Source organism: Artemia sp. Qi Xiang Cuo, chromosome 20 (genome assembly GCF_049724085.1).
Source record: "Artemia sp. Qi Xiang Cuo chromosome 20, ASM4972408v1, whole genome shotgun sequence".
Taxonomy (NCBI): Eukaryota; Metazoa; Arthropoda; class Branchiopoda; order Anostraca; family Artemiidae; genus Artemia; species Artemia sp. Qi Xiang Cuo.
The window spans coordinates 4,615,901-4,636,732 of NC_142813.1; the positions used below are offsets into that span (position 1 = coordinate 4,615,901).

Genomic DNA, 20,832 nt, shown 5'->3' on the forward strand with positions numbered 1-20,832 from the left:
ACTAAAGTGTTGCCCATATTAAATACAATAAGCATTTAACGGAAAGTTTCTCTTACCCCCCGCCCCCCTCATAAAAACAAAACCAATCATTTGGTTTGCGGTAATATCTGCAGCAACCCATTATTGAAAATCTCTTCTAAAGGATTGCCTTTAATAGTAAAAAGGAACATAATAATGCTCACCAGCGAGAAATGAAAGCATCTCAAGGCAATTTGCCCTCCATGCATAAAAAAAACAAAACTAATACTTTACTTTATGGTAGTACATGAGGTAATCATTTAAAATTGTATATAAGAAGTACTAAAAAAAAGAAGTAGAAACTTCAAGGTGAAGAGACGAAAAACAGTTTAAGACAGTTTTCATAGCCCTCTCCACCTAAAAAGAATCAAAACGAATTATGTAAGCCATTTAGAGAAGTTTAATAGCTAAAAAAAAAAAATTAAGTTTTGTGACCCAAAAGAAACGAAAACCCTCTTCAGACTAAAACTAAAAAGAAGGAAAATGATGCGATAAGAAAATAGGCATCTCAAGACAACTTGCCCCTTCCCCCCATAAAAAACAAACAAACTAGTACTTCCCTTTCTGGTAGTACATGCAGTATACTATCATTTTAGATTTTACCTAGTAAGCACTAAAAAAAGAAGAAAATAACATGTTAGTGCGCAACTTCAAGGTTACAAGTCTAAAAAGAATATAAACAGTTTTCAAAGCCCCCTCCCAATAAGAATAAAAACGAATGCTGTCAGCCATTTAGAGACGTTTAAAGGCTGAAAAAAATTAGCATTAAGTTGTGTTGCCCAAAAGAAACGAAAACTCTCTTCAAACTAAAACTAACAAGAAGGAAAAACAAAACAATAAGAAAATAAGCATCTTAAGACAACTTTCCTCCTCCCCCCATAAGGAAGCAAACAAAACTAACACTCTCCTTTATGGATATGAGGTATACTATTATTTGAAATTTACCTAGTAAGTACTAAAAGAAGACGAAGAAGAAAATAACAAAACGAAGCGGAAATACCTGTAGCTACAGTAGCTCTGTAGCCCACAGAGTGAAGCAAAAGGAAAAGGGCTAAATAGTATTACTGAAAAGCCCGCCTGCTGTGAAATAGAAGAAGAAGAAAATAACAAAACGAAGCGGAAATACCTGTAGCTACAGTAGCTCTGTAGCCCACAGAGTGAAGCAAAAGGAAAAGGGCTAAATAGTATTACTGAAAAGCCCGCCTGCTGTGAAATATAAGAAGAAGAAGAAAATAACAAAACGAAGCGGAAATACCTGTAGCTACAGTAGCTCTGTAGCCCACAGAGTGAAGCAAAAGGAAAAGGGCTAAATAGTATTACTGAAAAGCCCGCCTGCTGTGAAATAGAAGAAGAAGAAGAAATACCAGTTTTTCTGACTTCCTCTACTGCCACAAGCATCTCCTGCTTAATATCTGGATTTTCATATGCAATTTGTTCCCCCCTTTCGATAAAATTTTGGGTCGCCTTCTCCACAGCAGCTACAAGTATATGAGCCCTTTTACTTCTACCTTTCTTCTTTTTTGAGGGCCCTTTGCTATTAACCAGCGTTGTCACCTATAAGTTAATAAATTTATTATTAATATATGTTATGGGTACTCGGGTTAAATCTTTACAAATCAACTTGCAGTTCGAACAATATCCTCATTTAAAACCAGGTCTTTATTCAATGGAAAACTGGGCGAGGGTACAGGTAAGTAAGTATGACGGCACTAGACCCTTAAGGTCCAAACTGGCGGTGCTGATCTCCGTTTCGTGGCCCTTCAGCCAGGAAGTGCAATGGGGGTTGGGGCCCAGCCATCCTTTGCTCTCGCACACCCTTCCTGCTTACCTTCCCAAGATTTCTCCAGGTATCCATTTAGAGCTGGGTCGACTCTGGCTGAGCTTACAGAGTCATACCACTGACCTTCGTCCCAAACCAAATAACTGACTACGCCAGGGATCGAACCCGTGCCCCTTGGACGAAGAATTCTCAACCCAGCACACGTCCACTTAGCCAGGACGGCACATGGCGGGGTACAAGGCACTTTCCAAGCCTGAAGCCATTCCATTTTTGTTTGTACCACCTTTCTTAAGCAAATTTGCAACCATTACTTATAGCCAAAGACGGACAACTGTCCCCCCAAAATAGGTCTCTTTTAGTTCAAAGGTCCTTCAAAAATATCAAAAGCTTGGAATTTCTAAATCCCAGGATAACTGGAAACTTACAACCTTTAACCCTGTTATGTATATTTGGAAGCCAATTACAATATTCCTTAAGCGTTTGTAAGAAGAAGAAGAGGCAAAATAACCCATCTTTCAAAATGTTATCGGTTCTCCTGTGGTTCTTTCTTAAATTATAAGCCGTTAAATTGATGTGTAATTAATTGGTTACTAAAGTAAGAATGAAATTAATTTATCAGTTTTTTATTTACTTTTTAATTAACACCATAAGAAAGCAGAATACCAAAAAAAAAAAAAAAAAGAAAAAAGAGATCACTTCCCAATAGCTACAAGGAAAATTGTGTTTTATTTCCCCTGGCTTACATCTGTGATGAAATTTATTCTTAAACTAATTACATGATCCATTTATTTCCAGAGAGCGATTTTAAGCCACAAAAAAAAAAAAAAAAAAAAAAAAAAAAAAAAAACTTATGATTCACAAGATTTTTTAATTCTTGTGGTGAGGCTAATCAGAGGCATATAAACAGAGCTGAGTTGATATGTTACCTGATCCCTTTATTTCTCATGATCTTTTTATTTTGTAACAACTAATTACGTGATCCCTTTATTTCCAGAGCGTCATACTATCAGATCTGTTAAAACCTTATTGGTTCAAAAATCTCCTGTGTACGATATTAAACCATTAAAAAACAAAACATTATCTTTCACTAAATTCTTTAAAAGAATTTTTTTTTAATTTTTGTGATGAGGGTAATCAAACAGTTCGTGGTAACGAACTGTAAGTAAGGAGCGACCCGGCTCAATAGTAACCGAAACTCTAGAAAAAGGTTTTTGATACCAATAGATACATCAAAAGAATTAGATTTCAATGCTGATTTCAAATATATAACTTTCATCAAGTTTAGTGAAACCCATCAAAAGTTACGCGCCTGTGAAAATTTGGCTGATTTTCAAAAAAGGGAGAAAGACCCCCTAAAAGTTAAACAACCTTAATGAAAATCACACCATCAGATTCAGCGTATCAGAGAACCCTACTGTATAGGTTTCAAGCTCCTATATACAAAAATGTGGAATTTTGCATTTTTTGCCAGAAGAAAGATCACGGATGCGTGTTTATTTGTTTTTTTTCCCAGGGGTGATCGTATCGACCCAGTGGTCCTAGAATATCTTGGGAGGGATCATTGGAACGGACATTAAAAGTTCTAGTGCCCTTTTTAAGTGACCAAAAAAAATGGAGGGCAATTAGGCCCCCTCCTATGCTCATTTTTTTCCTAAAGTCACCCGATCAAAACTTTGAGATAGCCATTTTATTCAGCATGGTTGAAAATATGATAACTATGTCTTTTAGGATGACTTAATCCCCCGAAGTCTCCGGGGGGAGGGCTGAAAGTTATGAACTTTACCCAATGTTAACATATAGTATTGGCTATTGGGGAATATACAGAAGTTTTCAGGAGGGTTTTTTTTCTGGTAGTGGGGGGGGGGGGTCGGGGGTTGGGTTGGGGGATCTGTCCATGAAGGAAGTTTTCATGGGGGAAGGAGAATCGCCATGAAGGGGGCGCCGGACTTGCCAGCATTATTTATTGGTTATTGGGAAGTATACAGACATTTTCAGGAAGGATTTTTTTCTGGAGGGTGGGGATGGAGGAGGGGTTACTCGGGAGAATCTTTCTGTGGAGGATGTTTCTTTGGGGTAAGGGACATTTCTATGAAGGGGGCGCCGGATTTCCAAGCATTATTTAAAAAACGATCAGAAATTAAATTTTAAAAAAAACAAGTTTTTTTTCAACTGAAAATAAGAAGCAACATTAGAACTTAAAACGAACAGAAATTATGACGTATATGAGGGGGTTCTCCCCCAAGTCAATACCTCACTCTTTACGCTACTGTTTTTTTAGTACTTTCAAAAGAGCTATCTATTCTAATTAAACAGTCTTTGTGATTCAGGGGTTTGTGAATTAAAAATTTTTCTAACTTTTAACGTAAAGAGCGTGGTATTGACTAAGGTGATACCCCCTCATATACGCAATAACATATACGTAATAAAAAAAACAATAAAAAAAACAAGCGATACGGCTCAATAGTGATCGAAACTTTTAAAAACGGAATCTTGATGTCAATAAATGTATCAAAAGAATGGGTTTATAATGCTGATTCTAAATATATGAATTTTTATTAAGTTTAGTATTACTCATCAAAGGCTACGAGCCTGAGAAAATTTACCCAATCTTTTAAAGAGGGGGGAAACATCCCCTACAAGTAAAATAATTTTAATGAAAATCACACCGTCAGATTCAGCGTATCAGAAAACCCTATTACATCGGTTTCAAGCTCATATCTGCAAAAATCTGCAACTCTGTATTTTTGGCCAGAAAAAAAATATACGAATATAGAAGTTAGTTACAGTACGTTAATTAAGTTAAGTAAGTTAATTTGTAAATTACGTTATAACCAAATTTAGAGACATCCATTTAGCAAAAGAAAATTAAAATTTTTATGCAAATTTTCTTTACTTATTCAATGACGGAGAGCCAAAATAAAAGCTGCATTATCTAAAAAACGATCAGAAATTAAATAAAAAAACAAGTTTTTTAAAGTGAAAGTAAGGAGCGACATTAAAACTTAAAACGAACAGAAATTATTCCGTATATAAAAGGGACTGCCCCCTCAACGCCTCGCTCTTTACGCTAAAGTCTGACTCTGTCTCACAACTTTATTTTTTAAAACAATAAAAAACTTTAGCGTAAAGAGCGAAGCGTTGCGGAGGGAACAGCCCCTTTTATATATGGAATAATTTCTGTTCGTTTTAAGTTTTGATGTCGCTCCTTACTTTCAGTTTAAAAAACTTATCTTTTTTATTTAATCTTAAACAGAGTTGAGTTGATATGTTAAGGGTAAAACACCTCTCCATTTTAATTAACACAACAACAGCTAATTTCGAAAGTTGAAAGGCACAGGAAAAATCCTATTCAGGAATACAAGGGGTGGCTGTTGCATAGTGGGGGTGGCACCAATCCACACAGCAGCCCCAGGAGTCAATAAAAATGAACTAGGCCCAATTCCATCGCCATTTACGTATTTCGAATTTAGTAATTTTATTCACAAGAACCTACACGAAAAAAACACAAGATACTAATCTCTATGGACACTAAATTACCTGTAAAAATGGGAGATAGAATAAGTACAACATTTCAACACTTACAGAAAAACCATAAAGATAAAAGGGAAAAAATTAAGAGGAAAGCTAAGAAAATTTCGCCAGGGGTAAAAACTAAATATCAAGCACTAAACAAGCAAAACAAATAAGCTGATAAAAGAAAAAAACAAATAAAGATAAAAGGGAAAAAATTAAGAGGAAAGCTAAGAAAATTTCGCCAGGGGTAAAAACTAAATATCAAGCACTAAACAAGCAAAACAAATAAGCTGATAAAAGAAAAAAACAAATAAAGATAAAAGGAAAAAAATTAAGAGGAAAGCTAAGAAAATTTCGCCAGGGGTAAAAACTAAATATCAAGCACTAAACAAGCAAAACAAATAAGCTAAAATATAAAAATTGAGACAACAAAAATCAACCTAAATGTAATTTTTTTATGTACCAAACCAGAAGCTTTTTGGGGCCTATTTAGACAACACCAATATAATAAGACAAGCAGTCAGATGATTTGAAATCAGTTGTTACAGACAAAGTGAGATGAATTAAAACATATTTTTGTGTTACAAATATCAGCATTTGACTCATCAAAGGTAAATGATGGAGTGCTACTAAAGCCCCGTTCACAAGCGTGTCTAGCTAGAATCCCATTGCTAGAATCTAGAATGTCAAGCTTGAATTGAAGTTATCGAGTATTTTGCAGTAGGTTGCATAGGTTGCATCAAGACATGGGTAATTGTAGACAGAGAAAAGCCAAGACAGATAGTCCAAGTACTTGAGAGGCAAATGTTTAAATGGCTGGGACACGGGTAAATGGCAGGAGTATGCATGACTCTCTTATTGGACACATACTTGTTGGTTAGTTTTTGGAAAGGCATGCCTACCTAGAGTCTCAGGCATGTTGACCAAGAATTTAAAATTGACATAAGACCGTAAGATTGCCTGTAATGAAAGGCAAACAAGGCACGCCCGCCTACGGTCTAGACACGTGTCTAGCCAGAATTTAATGTCTAGGCAATGACCGTTCACAAGTAAAATTCGGCGCTTAGCTAGACACGCTAGACAAGGCGCTTGGCTAGACATTGAGTTCTAGACTCTATAACTCAATGTGTATGATTTTCAATTACAGCCAACCAAAATGTGTCAAGTTCCACTATTTTCGTCATTTTTGTTGATATTTTAAAACTGAAATTCAATTTTTGTTCTCTCATTAATTGTTTTTTTTTTTTCATTTTAGGCAAATATGCAATACCAGACATAATAGTGAAGCACATTAAGGCAATTGTTTGGCTTATCTTATTCAATATCTTGTGACAGTAAAAATTAGGATTACAATTTTGAAAGTTTTGCCCGCATAAGCTCTCTTGACTGGCTAGAAATGACAATTTGAAACTAAATTTGTAGTTTTAACTAAGCAACAAATTTTACTTGTGAACGGTTGTTGCCTAGACATTGCACTCTGGCTAGACTCATGTCTAGACATGGGATTCTAGCTAGACACGCTTGTAAATGCTGCTTAAAGGAGTAACTACTCTTTTAATAAAGCTATGGATTAATATTTGTGTATATTCAAGGGTGTCAATAAGACAAGGCCTTACAGCCCCACTGAGGGATCATAAATGCAGATTTTCAATCCATACAAATAGCGTCTCCCCTCCAAAACTAACACAAAATTCTATACTAAAATTATTAAAAACATTTGTTATGCAAAACTAGGGTTATTCAAAATTTCTAATTGAATATTCAAATTTTGTCCAAAATCCCAATTATAACTGAACATTTTAATTCTTAAGCAGAAAAAAACCAAAACAATTTTACAACTATTCTTAATATTAATTAACAATAAATATATAAGAATTAAAAACGAACCAAAGTTACTTTAAAGAAACGTTTTTTTTATGGATTTTCTTTTGAAAAAAGGAATTTTTTGAAGACAGATTAAATAAACCTAATAAAACCTAAGATGAGCAGAAATAAAGTTACTTATTGTTTCAGACTTAAAATGGACAGAAATTAATATCAATGAATTATATCCCCCCCCCCCCTAAAAAAAACAAACAAAATAAAAATAAACCAGAAACTAAAGTCAACAGTCACACTGATTTAAGTGAACAGATGAATAAATGGTCCTAAAACAAACAGAAGTCAAAATAAATAATCAGGTCAAGCTTAAAACAGACAGAAATTACCCCAAACAGAATGGTAGTATAACCCTTAAGCCTTCTGAAGGTCAGATTATCATTTACACTTTACAAAATATATTTAAAAAGCTTTCTCTTTTATAACTATAACATTGAAAAATCAAAGTTGCATACTAGGATTTCCAGGAATTAAAAATGTTCTATAGCAAACAATCACTTTACTTTTGTAAGGTCTTTCCAATAATCTTGAGTATTGTGGCGATTTTTTTATGTTTTTCTGTTTCAACAAATGAAACAACCCTGTTGAAAACACATACTGTTTTCAATTAAACATCAATCATATTCAAGCCGTTTAGAAGATTTGAGAGGTGGGGGCCAGTATATATGTATATGTGGATTAGCCCAATGTTATTTTTTTTTGTTACGTTGTTGTTATGATAAATAAAAGCACACTAAATGAGATAGAAATGGTTTTCAGCAAAGTACGAATGACACTTCAACCTTTAGAAGGTATAGGGATGTCGTAATTTATGTTTGTTTTATGTTTGACTTGATTGTTCATTGTAATTTCTGTTGTTAAGGATTCTTTTATTTGTATACAGGAGTACGTTTGATGTGATTATTGTCAATTCTGTTTGTTTTAAGTTGAAGTACTGTATGACTTTTTTATCTCCTTGTCTTATATATAAATATGGCTCTATACTTTTGTTTGACAAAATTCAAAGAATTTTTTTTTTCTAAATTAATCACAGTAAAGAGTGAGTGTATAAACCAATCAACTAATAACATATATAAAATATTCCCTAAATTTGCATTTTTCTTAATATGAAAAATAAAGAATACTATACCTGAATAACTAAGGGTTCAAGGGTTTTCTCAACACCACGTGTTTTTATCTCTAAGTTTTTGGGATCCCATTTCATCTGCAGAAGTGGTCCATCAATTATGGTCATTTTCAGTAAAATTTAATAAACTGAAAAATAAACCAAACAAATATATGAAAAAACTAAAAAGAAGCGAAACAATAGACACAATAGAAGAAAACATGCTGACACTGCAAGCATCACCTGCATCACCAGAGGTTCAAGTGTTTTTTCAACTGAAGTAGTTCGTATTTCCAAAGACTTTGGATTCCATTTATGGTTAGAAGTACCAATAGATATCCCATATTCAGTAGTGTTAAAGATTGCCATATTCTAGCTCCTAAAAAGATATTGATAATAATACCTACTCTTACTATTATGACTCACTAAAATGGTTTGTAACTCAGGCCAAAGATTTTGGAAAATTAATAAGAGTGAAAACTCGCCCAAGTGTTTAAAAGAGAAATAGCCAACTCCATCTAGCTTTTGGTAACTTTGTTTGACCTAAACTGCTGCATACATTCTCAAACCTCTTTTAAAATAATAAAACGTTAACCTGGAATACAAAGGACACTGATTTGCACGATATAAGAGAATTACTTGATTCTTTATCCAAGATCAGCATGGCAGTGGCTTTCCAGCATATTCTCAGCCATGTATGTTTGTTTATATTTCTAAAAAAAAGCCATTGGGCCATATTTCTTCATCATCTTCCCCACACATTGGACAAGGGACTGGGTTAACACTATGACCCCTAAATTCCCTCTCCTTTTCTCCAATATCAATCAACCCTCCCGTTAAATTCAAAATCCGTTTTATTTCTTCTCCTTTCAACCCCAACTTAAAATAAACTTCTTCCCCTCATGTGTCCTTCACCGTACTTTACAGACTCAGAGATCCTGAGGCCTCCTTCCAAGCCTGCCATGTTGGCATCCACTACAAGGAAAAGGTGGACAGTTTTGCTGCAGAGCAAGCAGACCTATCAACCCTAAACTTGCTTGAAAGTATTCAATTGCACTTAAGAGATGCAATTATAAACTGCCATCCTTATTGAAAGCACCCTCCTGCTCTGGTTCTAATTTTCAAAGAGTGTGTAAATAATCAGGCCTATTTCAAATTCAGTGTTCCAAAAAATTTGATCAGGCCTATTAAAAAAAATATGTACATAAAACACTGCTGGAAACATAAAATCCATCTGAACACCTTTTTTTATTATGAATACTAAATAAATCATTGCTGTCATACCTAAAGGTCGCATCTGACATTTTTGTACTGCAGATAATTGCCAAAAAGACACTTACTAAGCTGTTCTCAATGGATCTGCTTGGCAACATTTTGTACAGATTTTTTTACCTCGACAAAACAACACCTAGACAAAAACAGCATATGAACCAAATTATAGGCTCTGCAACTTGACTGGAGAAACCTTGTATCACCTCTTCAAATGCACAGAAAGTACCCCTGGAATTTATAAACTGAGTGCCCTATCTAAAAAATTTGTAACTTCCACCTGACATTAACCTGATTATGGATGTACTGTACCTTTACCAGCTTCTACTGAATGTGTTTTTACAGAGAGGCAATGGATACTTAATAATTTAGATGTACTCTGAGGAAAATAATTTGTGTTTATTATTTTTATTGTTAGCTTGTACAGAACAGAGCTTGAGCAAGCAGGAAGAGCCAGCTTGCATTCAGCTTAAGTACTTGCACTTTCCACAAACAAATCAAAATATGTATGACGTCATTAAATGTATTTAAATCTTGTTTTATGTGTTTTGTGCAATGTAATATGAATGTGAAAATATGCAGTTGAAAGCCAAAAGGAGTCAATTTAGGAATCCAGGTGATTTTCTTATTTAGAAGAAGGCTTGCCTTTTTAGATGTTTAGAAAAACAGGGAAGGTAAAAGAAAAAAGCGAAATTCTGTTCCCAGTAGGACTACCCACTTCAAATCAATTAAGCTACTATTGGTACCAGGATTTTCCCAGGCTAACATAGGCCTACTCTGTGCAGACTGTAGACACCCCATATTTAGTAATGTTAAAGATTGGCATCTTCTTATTCTAAAATGGTATTAGTACAAATCCTAGGGAACTAATTATAATTGAGGCAGCGTTTTAAATTCCCAGTGTTTTAGATTTTGAACATACTTTGGCTACTATTTCAAATATTGTCTGATTTTGCAAATTATCATCTTGTCCTTCTAGGGAACTTTAAAATGCCGAAAATTCACTGGATCTGGTATTTGCAGTAGATTCTCATTTTTCTCTATTGGTACCAGGATTTTCCCAGGCTAACATAGGCCTACTCTGTGCAGACTGTAGACACCGAATATTTAGTAATGTTAAAGATTGGCATCTTCTTATTCTAAAATGGTATTAGTACAAATACCTAGGGAACTAATAATAATTGAGGCAGTGTTTTAAATTCCCAGTGTTTTAGATTCTGAACCTAATTTGGCTACTATTTCAAATATTGTCTGATTTTGCAAATTATCATCTTGTCCTTCTAGGGAACTTTAAAATGCCGAAAATTCACTGGATCTGGTTTTTGCAGTAGATTCTCATTTCTTGTCCCCCCCCTCCCTCCTCTCTGAAAACTCTCAAACTAGTCTCTGAAAAACTTACTAAAGTCAGTTTGGATCAACTATTTACTGATGATATTGACAGGAGTTGGTCTAATATGAAAGCTGAAATTTTGCATGTTGACAAGTCCTGTACCAGATTATTTTGGGCAAAAAAGGCCAAAAATTTACCTTTTTTAACAACTGGCATTAGTAGCATAATTAATAGAAAGCATTGAGTATGGAAATGTTATAGAAATTATATTTTCAACAGAAAATGTTGGAAAACTATCAAGTCTTCAAAACTATTCATAGTCAGCCACCTAACCAAATTAAGCAGTTGAAGAGGAAAAAGTTTGAGGAGAACTTGAAGGACAATGTCAAAGATAACCCAACATCTTTCAAGTATTATGTCTCTCACAAATGTTGCAGCAGACATACAGTCCCTGATATCCTGCATAATAGTTAAACTGTTCCTGATTCTGAAATCTTAAACCAACAATTCTTGTTTGTTTTCCCCTCTAATTCCAGTACTATTTAACCCTTTATACTGTATGAAATGTATTGTTTGATAAGGAACCGATTTTGATCACTGATAAAATAGTTCTAAAGGAACTTTTGCCCCTTAAAACTAGCAAATCTTCTGGTCCAAAACTTCATACATCCTCATATCCTTCATAAATGTTAAACAGGTTGGTCTCAACTCCTTTCCTTGCTTCTCAATTTATCATTGAATCTTTCCAGACTACCAATGGATTGAAAATTATCTATACTGGTTTACCAACAACAAAGAGTTGAGATGCTTATAACATATAAGCTTACTTCACAAGAGACCCCACCAATTCATTTGTCAATTTCCCAAAATATGGGCACTGACAGGAGGGGGCACTCAATGAACCCATTCAAGCCATCTATCAAAAATCATCACCAAAAACAGTCTTTCTCCTGTCATGTAGTAAACCACTGGAATAGTCAAATGATGGAGATTTCAAGAAGTTATTAGATGTTGAATGGAATGGTGTTCCCTGGAAGTATCAGTGGGATGTATTTGATGTTTAATTATTAACATCATCAAGCATAGATAAATTAACAATTCAATATGGATCTTAATTTACTCTAAAGTGCAAATTAAGGTAATTAAGATAATATCATTCTGATATTTAAGAAAGGCTAAAAAGACATTGCTGAAAACTATTGAACTATAAGCATGACATTAGTGGTTGATAAGGTTCTTGAAAGAATATTACATTCTGCATCTTCAAGCAAATAATCTCATACACAGCTCACAGCATTCCTTTTGTTCTGGAAGATCTGTTGATACCAATCTCCTTGAATATGACCACATTACTAACTTGACACTAGGGTGGCTGTTGATATGATTCTGCCTGAGTTTTCCAGAGCTTTTGACAAAGTTTGTCATAAGTGACTTGTAATCAAGCTATGTGTATTTGAGCTCGAAGAGAGATCCCTTGATTTTCCTTTTCAGTGATGAAGATTTGCTAGATGTTTTCCAGAGAAATTGCTTACGGATTGTTCTGGGTACCTGGCTGACTGACCGTATTTCAAACAGTAGGATATACAAAAAATGTGGTTCAATACCGCTTTCTAGGGCTATAATGAAAGAAAGGTTGAAGTGGCCAGGGCACGTTGTGCGAAAGAAGGATGACAGATTGCCAAAGATTGTTCTTTTCGGCCAACCATCTAGGGCTAAACAGAAAGCAGGTCGTCCCCGTCTGGGGTGGGAGGACGTCAAAAAGAAAGATTTAAAGGAAATGGAAACTTCGTGGGCGGGTGTAAAAAGGGAGGCTTTGAATAGATCGGGGTGGAGGAGGAGCGTGCGTAGCTGTTTTGGCCTCAGGCGGCTTGGTGCTGTGGTGAGTTATTAGTAGTAGTAGTAGTATGTCATTCACTTTGGCAAAATGAATCCTTGTTGCTTTTATTTTCTTTCAGGCCCCCCAATCTCAAGTGTAAATGATGAGCAAGATCTTGGAGTTACCATTGACAGCAAATTAAAATTCAGTTAGCTACCCACGCTAAGAAGGGTGCTGCTGGTGCAAGTTCAACTCAGGAGCTGATTAAGCATACCCTTCTCACTTGTTCCCCAAAACGTCCTTAATTCCCTGTATAAGGGACTACTTAAACCAAAGCTTGAAGTTGAAATGTCTCTAGCTTCCTTGTATTACCTTAAATTACAGCTAGGAGCAATCTAAGGATTTCTAAAAAAGGTATAAAAGTTTTAGAAGACATGCTGCCAAAGTAATGTCTGGCATGTGGAAACTATCTTACCCAGCAAGACTAGCAGAGCTGAAACTTCAAACACTTGTATACAGGCCAAAAAGGGATTAGGGCCCAACCAATATATAAGCAAGCCAATTTCATTGGGCTAATATAGGGGTCAGTATCATTATCAGATATCAGAGGAAAAAAATATTGGATATTAGCCATTTTTTTATGTGCAACTAATCCAGAAGATGGAACTGGATTTCCTTGGGTACTTTTTGATTGTCCAGTTCTTGGGGGCAGAGCCACCAGCTGAGTCTAACCATGGTGGATAGAGCAGCAGAGGTGAGTCACATGAAATCAAAGTATATTTATTGTCAATACACACCTAGAGCAGCAATGTTTGAAATGTATGGTGAGTACAAGAATATACAATTTCTAGAAAAACAACAGAAAAGAATACAATAAACCATACATTTCTGTTTAATGAATGGTCACTTGTGTGGGTGAAAGATCCCAGATTCAATTGATTAAAGCCATGGTATTTAGTCAAGGGTGCAGCTAAGGGGGAGGCAGAGAGGGTGTTGTAAGGTTGGGGTGGAGGATCAAGGGTGCTGGTGCTGGTGCATAATATCTAAACAAAGGATAGTAGGCACAGCAAATTTGATAACATACTGCAACTTCAACAAGTAAGGGAGAAGAGTCAGCAGATAATATTGATAAGTAACTTGAAAGGTACATGAGTGAGGCAGACATTGAAAGGAAAAAAAGTTGTCTGTTATAGTGGTGACAAAAATAACAGCAGTCATTTCAAGTGACTAGCACAACTTGCTTGGAACTATCTCTGCTGTGTCCTCTTCTGTCCCAAGCAAAAGTTTTCAGCATAGTTGGGAACATTTATGATGACAAACAAATGTCTCTGAGGAAGGAAAGAATGCTGAAAAGTCATGCTTTCTGCATTACAACTTGTCCAGTTGGACTAGATTTACTAAGCACTGTCCAGACTATAATTATATTTGGTTTAATTGTTTTTCTAAATCTTTTCTAAATAAATTGTTTTTGTATTATTTTGGAATCCACAGTCAATTATTGAGGCTGTTCTTTGGCATGTAATAGACCAGGGAGAAACATTTTAGCATGGTAATGGGCAGTGAATACAGGGTTTAAACTTTAGGTAAGTTTTTTTCTAGAGGGGAATTTATTAGAAAATTATATTGGTATCTTTTCAGTACAATACCAATATAGTGATAACAGTATTGGGCCCAAAAACTCTACATCAGTTGGGCCCTAGTAATATACAAGTTAATGAAGGCCAACACATTGTTTCTTATTGTTGGTCCTAATTCAAGAACTATAATTAGGTCCTAATTCAAGAACCAAATATTCAAGAACTAGAGGTCATTGGCTGAAAATTGTTAAGCAGTCTACCCTAATCAGAGACCACACTCAATTTTTTTACCGTTAATTGCAGCTAGGAGTAATCTAAGGATTTCTCCTTGTAGAGCTCTGGAATGACAACCAGTTGTATGCAAGAATCATTGGTGACCAGGTGCTGCTCCATCTTTGGTCGCATACCAATTGAATTTACACTCTTTGGAAGACTACTCAGCATTTAACCTTCATTTAAAAACATCAACAGATTCAGCAGTAACAGTTTCATTTGATAATTTGTTCCTACTGTTGACAATATGTGTTGAGAAGAATTGAGTACGGACACCAGATATTGTTAACTGCTTGACGAGTTTCAAGAGGTGATCCCTAGTTCTTAAATTGGTGCTAACTACAGGGGCTAATGCTAGGAGAATATCACCCCTCAATAACTTGAAGATTGAAATGATATCCCCTCTATTTCTTCTGTATACAAGTGAAAAGAGATTCAACTTTGATAGTCTTACAGGATAGGAAAGCTCTTGCACGCCAGAATGACTTTAGTGGCATGTCTCTGCACATCTTCAAGAACTTTTATATCTTTTTTAAAATATGGAGTAGCAAGTGACATTCCAACTTCAAGCTTAGTATGCACATGTCCCTTATAAAGAAGACTGATGACTTTAGAAGAACAAATGGAGATGGTACGCTTAATCAAACCCAAGGTTGAACTAGCCCCAGCAGCAGACCTCTTAGCATGTGTGCTGAATTTTAATTTATTGTCAATAGTGACACCAAGATCTTGCTCATTATTTGCAGAGGAGAGTGGGTGGCCTAAGAAAAATAAGAGCCGCATGGATTCTGTTTGCCAAAGTGAATGATATGGCACTTGCCAACATTGAATTCAAGAAGCCAGGCCTCTGCCCAGTGACCCAGCAGATGAAAATTATTTTGTAGCAGGGCATGATCTTCACAGGACAAAGCTGGTCCAAGAAGCTTCAGGTCATCAGCATAAAGAGTTGAATTACTGCTGATAATAGAAGGAGCATCATTGATGAAAATATTAAATAATGTAGGACCCAAGACACTACCCTGAGGAACTCTGCTCAGAACACATGTTGAGGAACAAAGAATACAATCTCCAGAGTCATCAAACAACTGAAGAAATTGGTTTCACAAGTAAAGAAAATCAAGGTTCCAGAGCAGGGATTTTTCTTTAAGCTTAACTGCATACAATTTAATTGCAAGTCGATTGTGACACACTTTGTCAAAAGCTTTAGAAAAGTCAATTAGAATCATGTCAGCAGGAACCCCAATATCAAGCAAATTGGTGATGTGATCATATGATTCAAGGAGATTGGTGTCAATAGATCTTCTAGGACAAAAGCCATGCTGTGAACTGTGTAAAACATTATTTACTTCAAGGTGTTTAACAACTGCAGAATTGATTATTCTTTCAAGAACATTAACAACTGCTAATGTCATGCTGATGAGTTGATAATTTTCAGCAAGGTCCTTTCTACCTTTTTTAAAAAAAATAGGAATAATATGTGCAGTTTTGCAATTCTGAGGTAGTCTAGAAAGATTTAATGATAATTTGAACACCAGGGAAAGAGGTTGACACAAAACTGTATAACATTTGTGTAGGATATCTGGGTGAATACTGTCTGGGCCACCAGATTTATTCAGTTTGAGGGATATCAGTTTTTCCTCAAACCTTCTCTTCAACACCTTTATTTGGTTTGTTGTTTGATTACAAAAGGATTTGAAGACTAGATGATTTTCTGTGGTCTTATTTTTTCTATAATAGTTTGATGCTCTGTGTTTTCTATTAATTAGCTTACTAATTTTAGTAGTTAAAAAAGGTAAACTTTTTGCCTGTTTTACCTGAAAAATTCTGGTGCATGATTTTTCAATGTTTAGAATTTCTGTTTTTACATTTGACCAACTCTCATCAATATCATCAGCAATAAGCTTTTTTCAGTTGACTTTGGCAAGTTTTTCAGAGACTATTTTGTGATTAACATACTTTTGTTGCTTAGAGGAAGGCTGAAAGGTAGTTAGACATAACTCTGAAATAATTACAACATGGTCACTGTTAACAACAGGTGTGGTTATAACATTCTGAATAAGAAGGTCAGATTACTAAGTATAACCAGATCAAGAGTGTTGGAGACTTGACCTTCCCTGAAACGAGTTGGTTGTGAAATTGTTTGACAGAGGGAATTGTCAGAGAGGGCAGAAAAAAAAGTAGAATCTCTATTACGAAAACCAGATCCACCAATCCATTGGATTTCAGGAAGATTAAAGTCCCCCATAAGGATAAGATTGTAGCTGGCAAAATTTGTCATCATTGTCAACATGACAGCCAAATTTGATTCAGAGTCCATAACACACAGAGCACTGGGGCTTCTATAAACAACACTCACTACAATTGAAGTTCTTTGATTATGTAATTTAAACCACACAGACTCAATTCCATCAGGATTCAGAGAATTGAATTGAATGAGACTAACATTTAGTCCATCTCTTACATAAAGGCACACTCCTTGGTGGCAAAGTGGGGAATTCAGATTAGAAAATAGTTGGTAATCATCAAGTTGGATTTCATCAGGAGTTAAAGCTGACAAGGGATTTTTTTGGTGAAACTTCTGTAATTGCAGCAACATCCACTCCTTCAGATTTCATACAAAAAGAAAGTTCAGAAAGCTTATTAGGGAGGCTATCAACATTGGCGCTAAGGAATCTCATTCCCTGAGAGGTAGGAATCAGTGAGGAAGCAGGAACTAAAGGACTGGTAAGGTTGTTGGATACAGTCCTATGAAACAACAAAGAAGAAACATCAGTTAAACAAGTTGTTGTTGAAGAAACAAGAGAAGTGTCAGCATCAGAAAGGAAACTATTATTATTGTGTCCACTACTAGGCCATTGAGAGACAGAATTAGGTGATGCAAGTCCATAAACATTTAAGCAATTATTAGAGGTAGAAGGAGGCATGTAAATTAGTGGGACATTGGAGCAGTCTGAGGGATTGCTCCAACTGGCAAGTTTTTTTGGATGATGGCACCATTACAGATTATCAAATCTGCTTCTCCCTTAGCTTTTCTGCTCCTCAACTAGAGTTTTGTGCTTTATGCAATCTTCCTTTGGACTATCTCCATAAAAACTAATTGATCCCTTTAAAGGATTTCCATATAATTTGCTTTCTGAATTCAGTTGATGGTACAGAGAAGAGAAGAGGAGGGGGCGGCTACAACACAGTTGATGGTTATTAGAAAGTCTTTTTACTTGGGCTGGGGGGGGCACCAATGTCAACTGCATAATTGCGTAAGAGATAAGTGTAAAGGAAAAGTGCATCATCAGACTGGGGGGAGGATACCATAAGCAACAATATTAAGACTTCTCACAAAACACTGACACTCTGAATATGCTATCTGACAAACATCAGATTCAGACAGTTGGGCTGACAGAAGTTGAGACAACTTAGAGGACACTGTAGATACCACTGGGTCATGAACTGTTGAGGTAGAGCAAACTGATTGTAATGAATTTTCAATATGTGATACCCTGTTTGCAATATCACTAACTTGGGCAGAAATGTCCCTTTTTATGTCAGTTCCAAAGTCGGGAAAGTGTTTGTGTCAACTGACTAGTGGTGGCAAATTCCTACTTAAGATCTTCCCTGAAGGATTTTTAGGAATTGTCCATGACTGATGCTAGCTTATGTAACAGAGCTTGCTCACTCTAGGGGGAAGGGGTTGACTTTGCAGGCTGGACATGACCAGGAACATGTAAGGGATTGCATCATCTTAGTTAATAGCCTAATTTATATCCTCCAGGGGACAGGTCCAGACATATACCACAGATCCACTTCTCACTAATATCACACGCAATAGCAGAAGACCCTTCATCCAGGTCTGTAAAGCAAGCAGCACATGTGTCATTACCTTTAATTGGGCTAATATGTTTTCTTTTAGCTTTGCTGGAAATTATATATCAACTTGATCAGGGAAAGAACCAAACAGGTTCAGGCTATATGCTAGGCCTATTAAAACTACACTACTACCAGGAAGAATATCTCTTCTAAAATCAACTATATCCAACAAAATAAAAGAAAAATACTTCACTTGTTTACTCAAATTGGTTTATTTACTCACTTTGGTAAGCTAGTAAATATAGGCTAATAGTTGATATTTTTTGTTGCTAATTGTTTGTGTAAACAATCATGATTATGACAGCACTATGAATCATCTATTAAAGAAAAAGAGCTGTCCCCAGCACTACCTATCCAGTTAGAATAACTTCAGAAAGTCTAGTTTAATAGATGGCAGGACACTATGGCAAATGAAGTACCATATATCTGGGCAATGGATAAATATTTTGTTTTCGAGTCAATTTATTATAATAGATAAGATTTTTCTAAACACATTGGTATAACTTCATATACAAATAGAACACCTGGTAACACCAAAAAACAGTGATTTTATATTATTAAAAATTTAGCCTCTGGGCCAATACTTCATCACTATCATACTGAATTCTTTTCCTCAAGAATTGTGGAAAAGAACACACAACAACAGCAACCTTATAAGAAAATCGAAATATATTTTCTTGTGATTATTATTTCTTCTAATCAGCAATTGTACTAAACCAATTCTGCTCAAATCATCCTCAGGGCTATACTGTGGTGTTTATCCTCCCCATAGTATAGTGCAGACGGTTTGATATCTTCTATTTTCCCTTCTTGTTTTAGTTTTATTTTGTGTTTAAAGCTTTTTCCAATAGGCAATGATTAGAAGTACTCCAAAAAAAAGTCCCCCCAGATCCCAAATCAAATTCCAGTGAAAGTGTCATAGTGAAAGATACCCATCCTGGCTGGTCAAGCACGCTATCTCAAAGTTCTAATGATAGCTCCAATTCGGAGAATAGGACAATGATAAGTGTAGGGGCTAATGTAACCATAAATGATGATAATGGGTTTCAAGAGGTCCTCTCTAGAAGTTCTAAAAAAAGGAAAAAAATCTCCCCAATTAAAAGCATTTCCCCTCTCTCTGCCCAAGATTCTCCCTCCAAAAACTTAGGAATTTACCTTAAAATTACTACCACTACCCCCTGGCAAATAAAAATGATCACTGCAATAAGAGTTGCAATTTTTAAATTGCTAAAATCAATGTTCTCTCTTAATATTAACCGTGATGGATCTCTACTAATAGCTTTAGAAGATCAGAAATCAGCAGATACAATAATTAACCTAAAATCCCTTCTGAATACACCAATTATTGCATCTAATTGGAACCCAAAACAATCACCAACACAAATAGTAGTTTATAATGTTCCCCCAGAGATATCTACTCAGGAGTTAAAAGAAGGCCTTTCAGACAGGGCTGGAAACACAATCCCAGTTGAGGATGTTACCCAACTTGGAAAACCTAACTCTAATGGCCTAAAAACCAGTAGATCCTTCTTATTCAAACTGAAGGATAAAATTGATATCCCAGAAAAATTATTCCTATTGGGGCAAATCAATCCACACAAGGAATACAAACCTAAACATATTCAGTGTCAGAAGTGTTTAAAATTGGGACACACGACAAACAAATGCAATGAAATTCTCCAAGAGTGTAGTAATTGTAAATCTTTCCATCCTAAAGAGCTGACAACTTGCAAAAACACACAGCCTACATGCATCAATTGCAAAGGCCCACATGAATCTACAAATAAATCACTATGCCCTGCATGCAAGAAAAGAGCTCTAACACTCCAAATATCAACAGAGAAGGCCATCCCATACCCCTTTGCAGCAAAGGAAGCAAATGGTGCCCAACAATACCAAATAAAGCCTGTAATGAAACCAACCAAAACCCCCAAGTCAAATGCCCCTCATGGATCAAGTACCCCATATAAAACACCATCTTCTAAGCCCCCAAGCTCAAAACCCTATCAGAAGGAATCACCAAGCCAACAAGTATCCTTGTCCGGTGAGATGAGGCCAGCCTGGCCCTCCCTCCCAAAAAGAAACAAACCAGAATTACTACCAGGAATCAATCCCTTAAACAACAAACAGGATTCACTACCAAAAATGCAATCCCCAAATATATGCTTATTCATTCTAAACTGTAATGCAGTTCAGGCCATGAACATAAATCAACTACATAAAACAAAAATTATTGCAGAATTGTCAAAAATCTACATCCAAGATGATATGCTCATTCAATCAAAAAAAGATCTTGCTTTAGTTTTAACAAAGCTGAAAATTGATACACAGTCATATGAAGAATAAATCAACAACACAACATGTATCAATACTCCAATGGAATGTAAGATCACTCACAGAAAATAAGCTAAA

At 35.7% G+C, this 20,832-nt stretch overlaps 1 protein-coding gene across 3 annotated transcripts in view; it reads right to left on the minus strand.

Moving 5' to 3' along the window:
• alpha-Cat (catenin alpha) overlaps nucleotides 1-20,832 on the minus strand; it is a 110,179-nt gene that overhangs the window by 67,411 nt on the left and 21,936 nt on the right. For 2 of the 3 annotated variants that reach the window (XM_089106325.1, XM_089106324.1), the window contains exons 2-3: nucleotides 8,319-8,443; nucleotides 1,383-1,572 (exon numbers count right to left, since the gene is read on the minus strand). In XM_089106325.1, the coding sequence (XP_088962451.1) occupies nucleotides 1,383-1,572; nucleotides 8,319-8,423 (295 nt within the window). In that variant the 5' untranslated portion in view covers nucleotides 8,424-8,443. Of the gene's footprint in view, nucleotides 1-1,382; nucleotides 1,573-8,318; nucleotides 8,444-8,537; nucleotides 8,674-20,832 lie in introns of those variants that run through there. The other variant, XM_089106323.1, reaches the window with a different exon arrangement.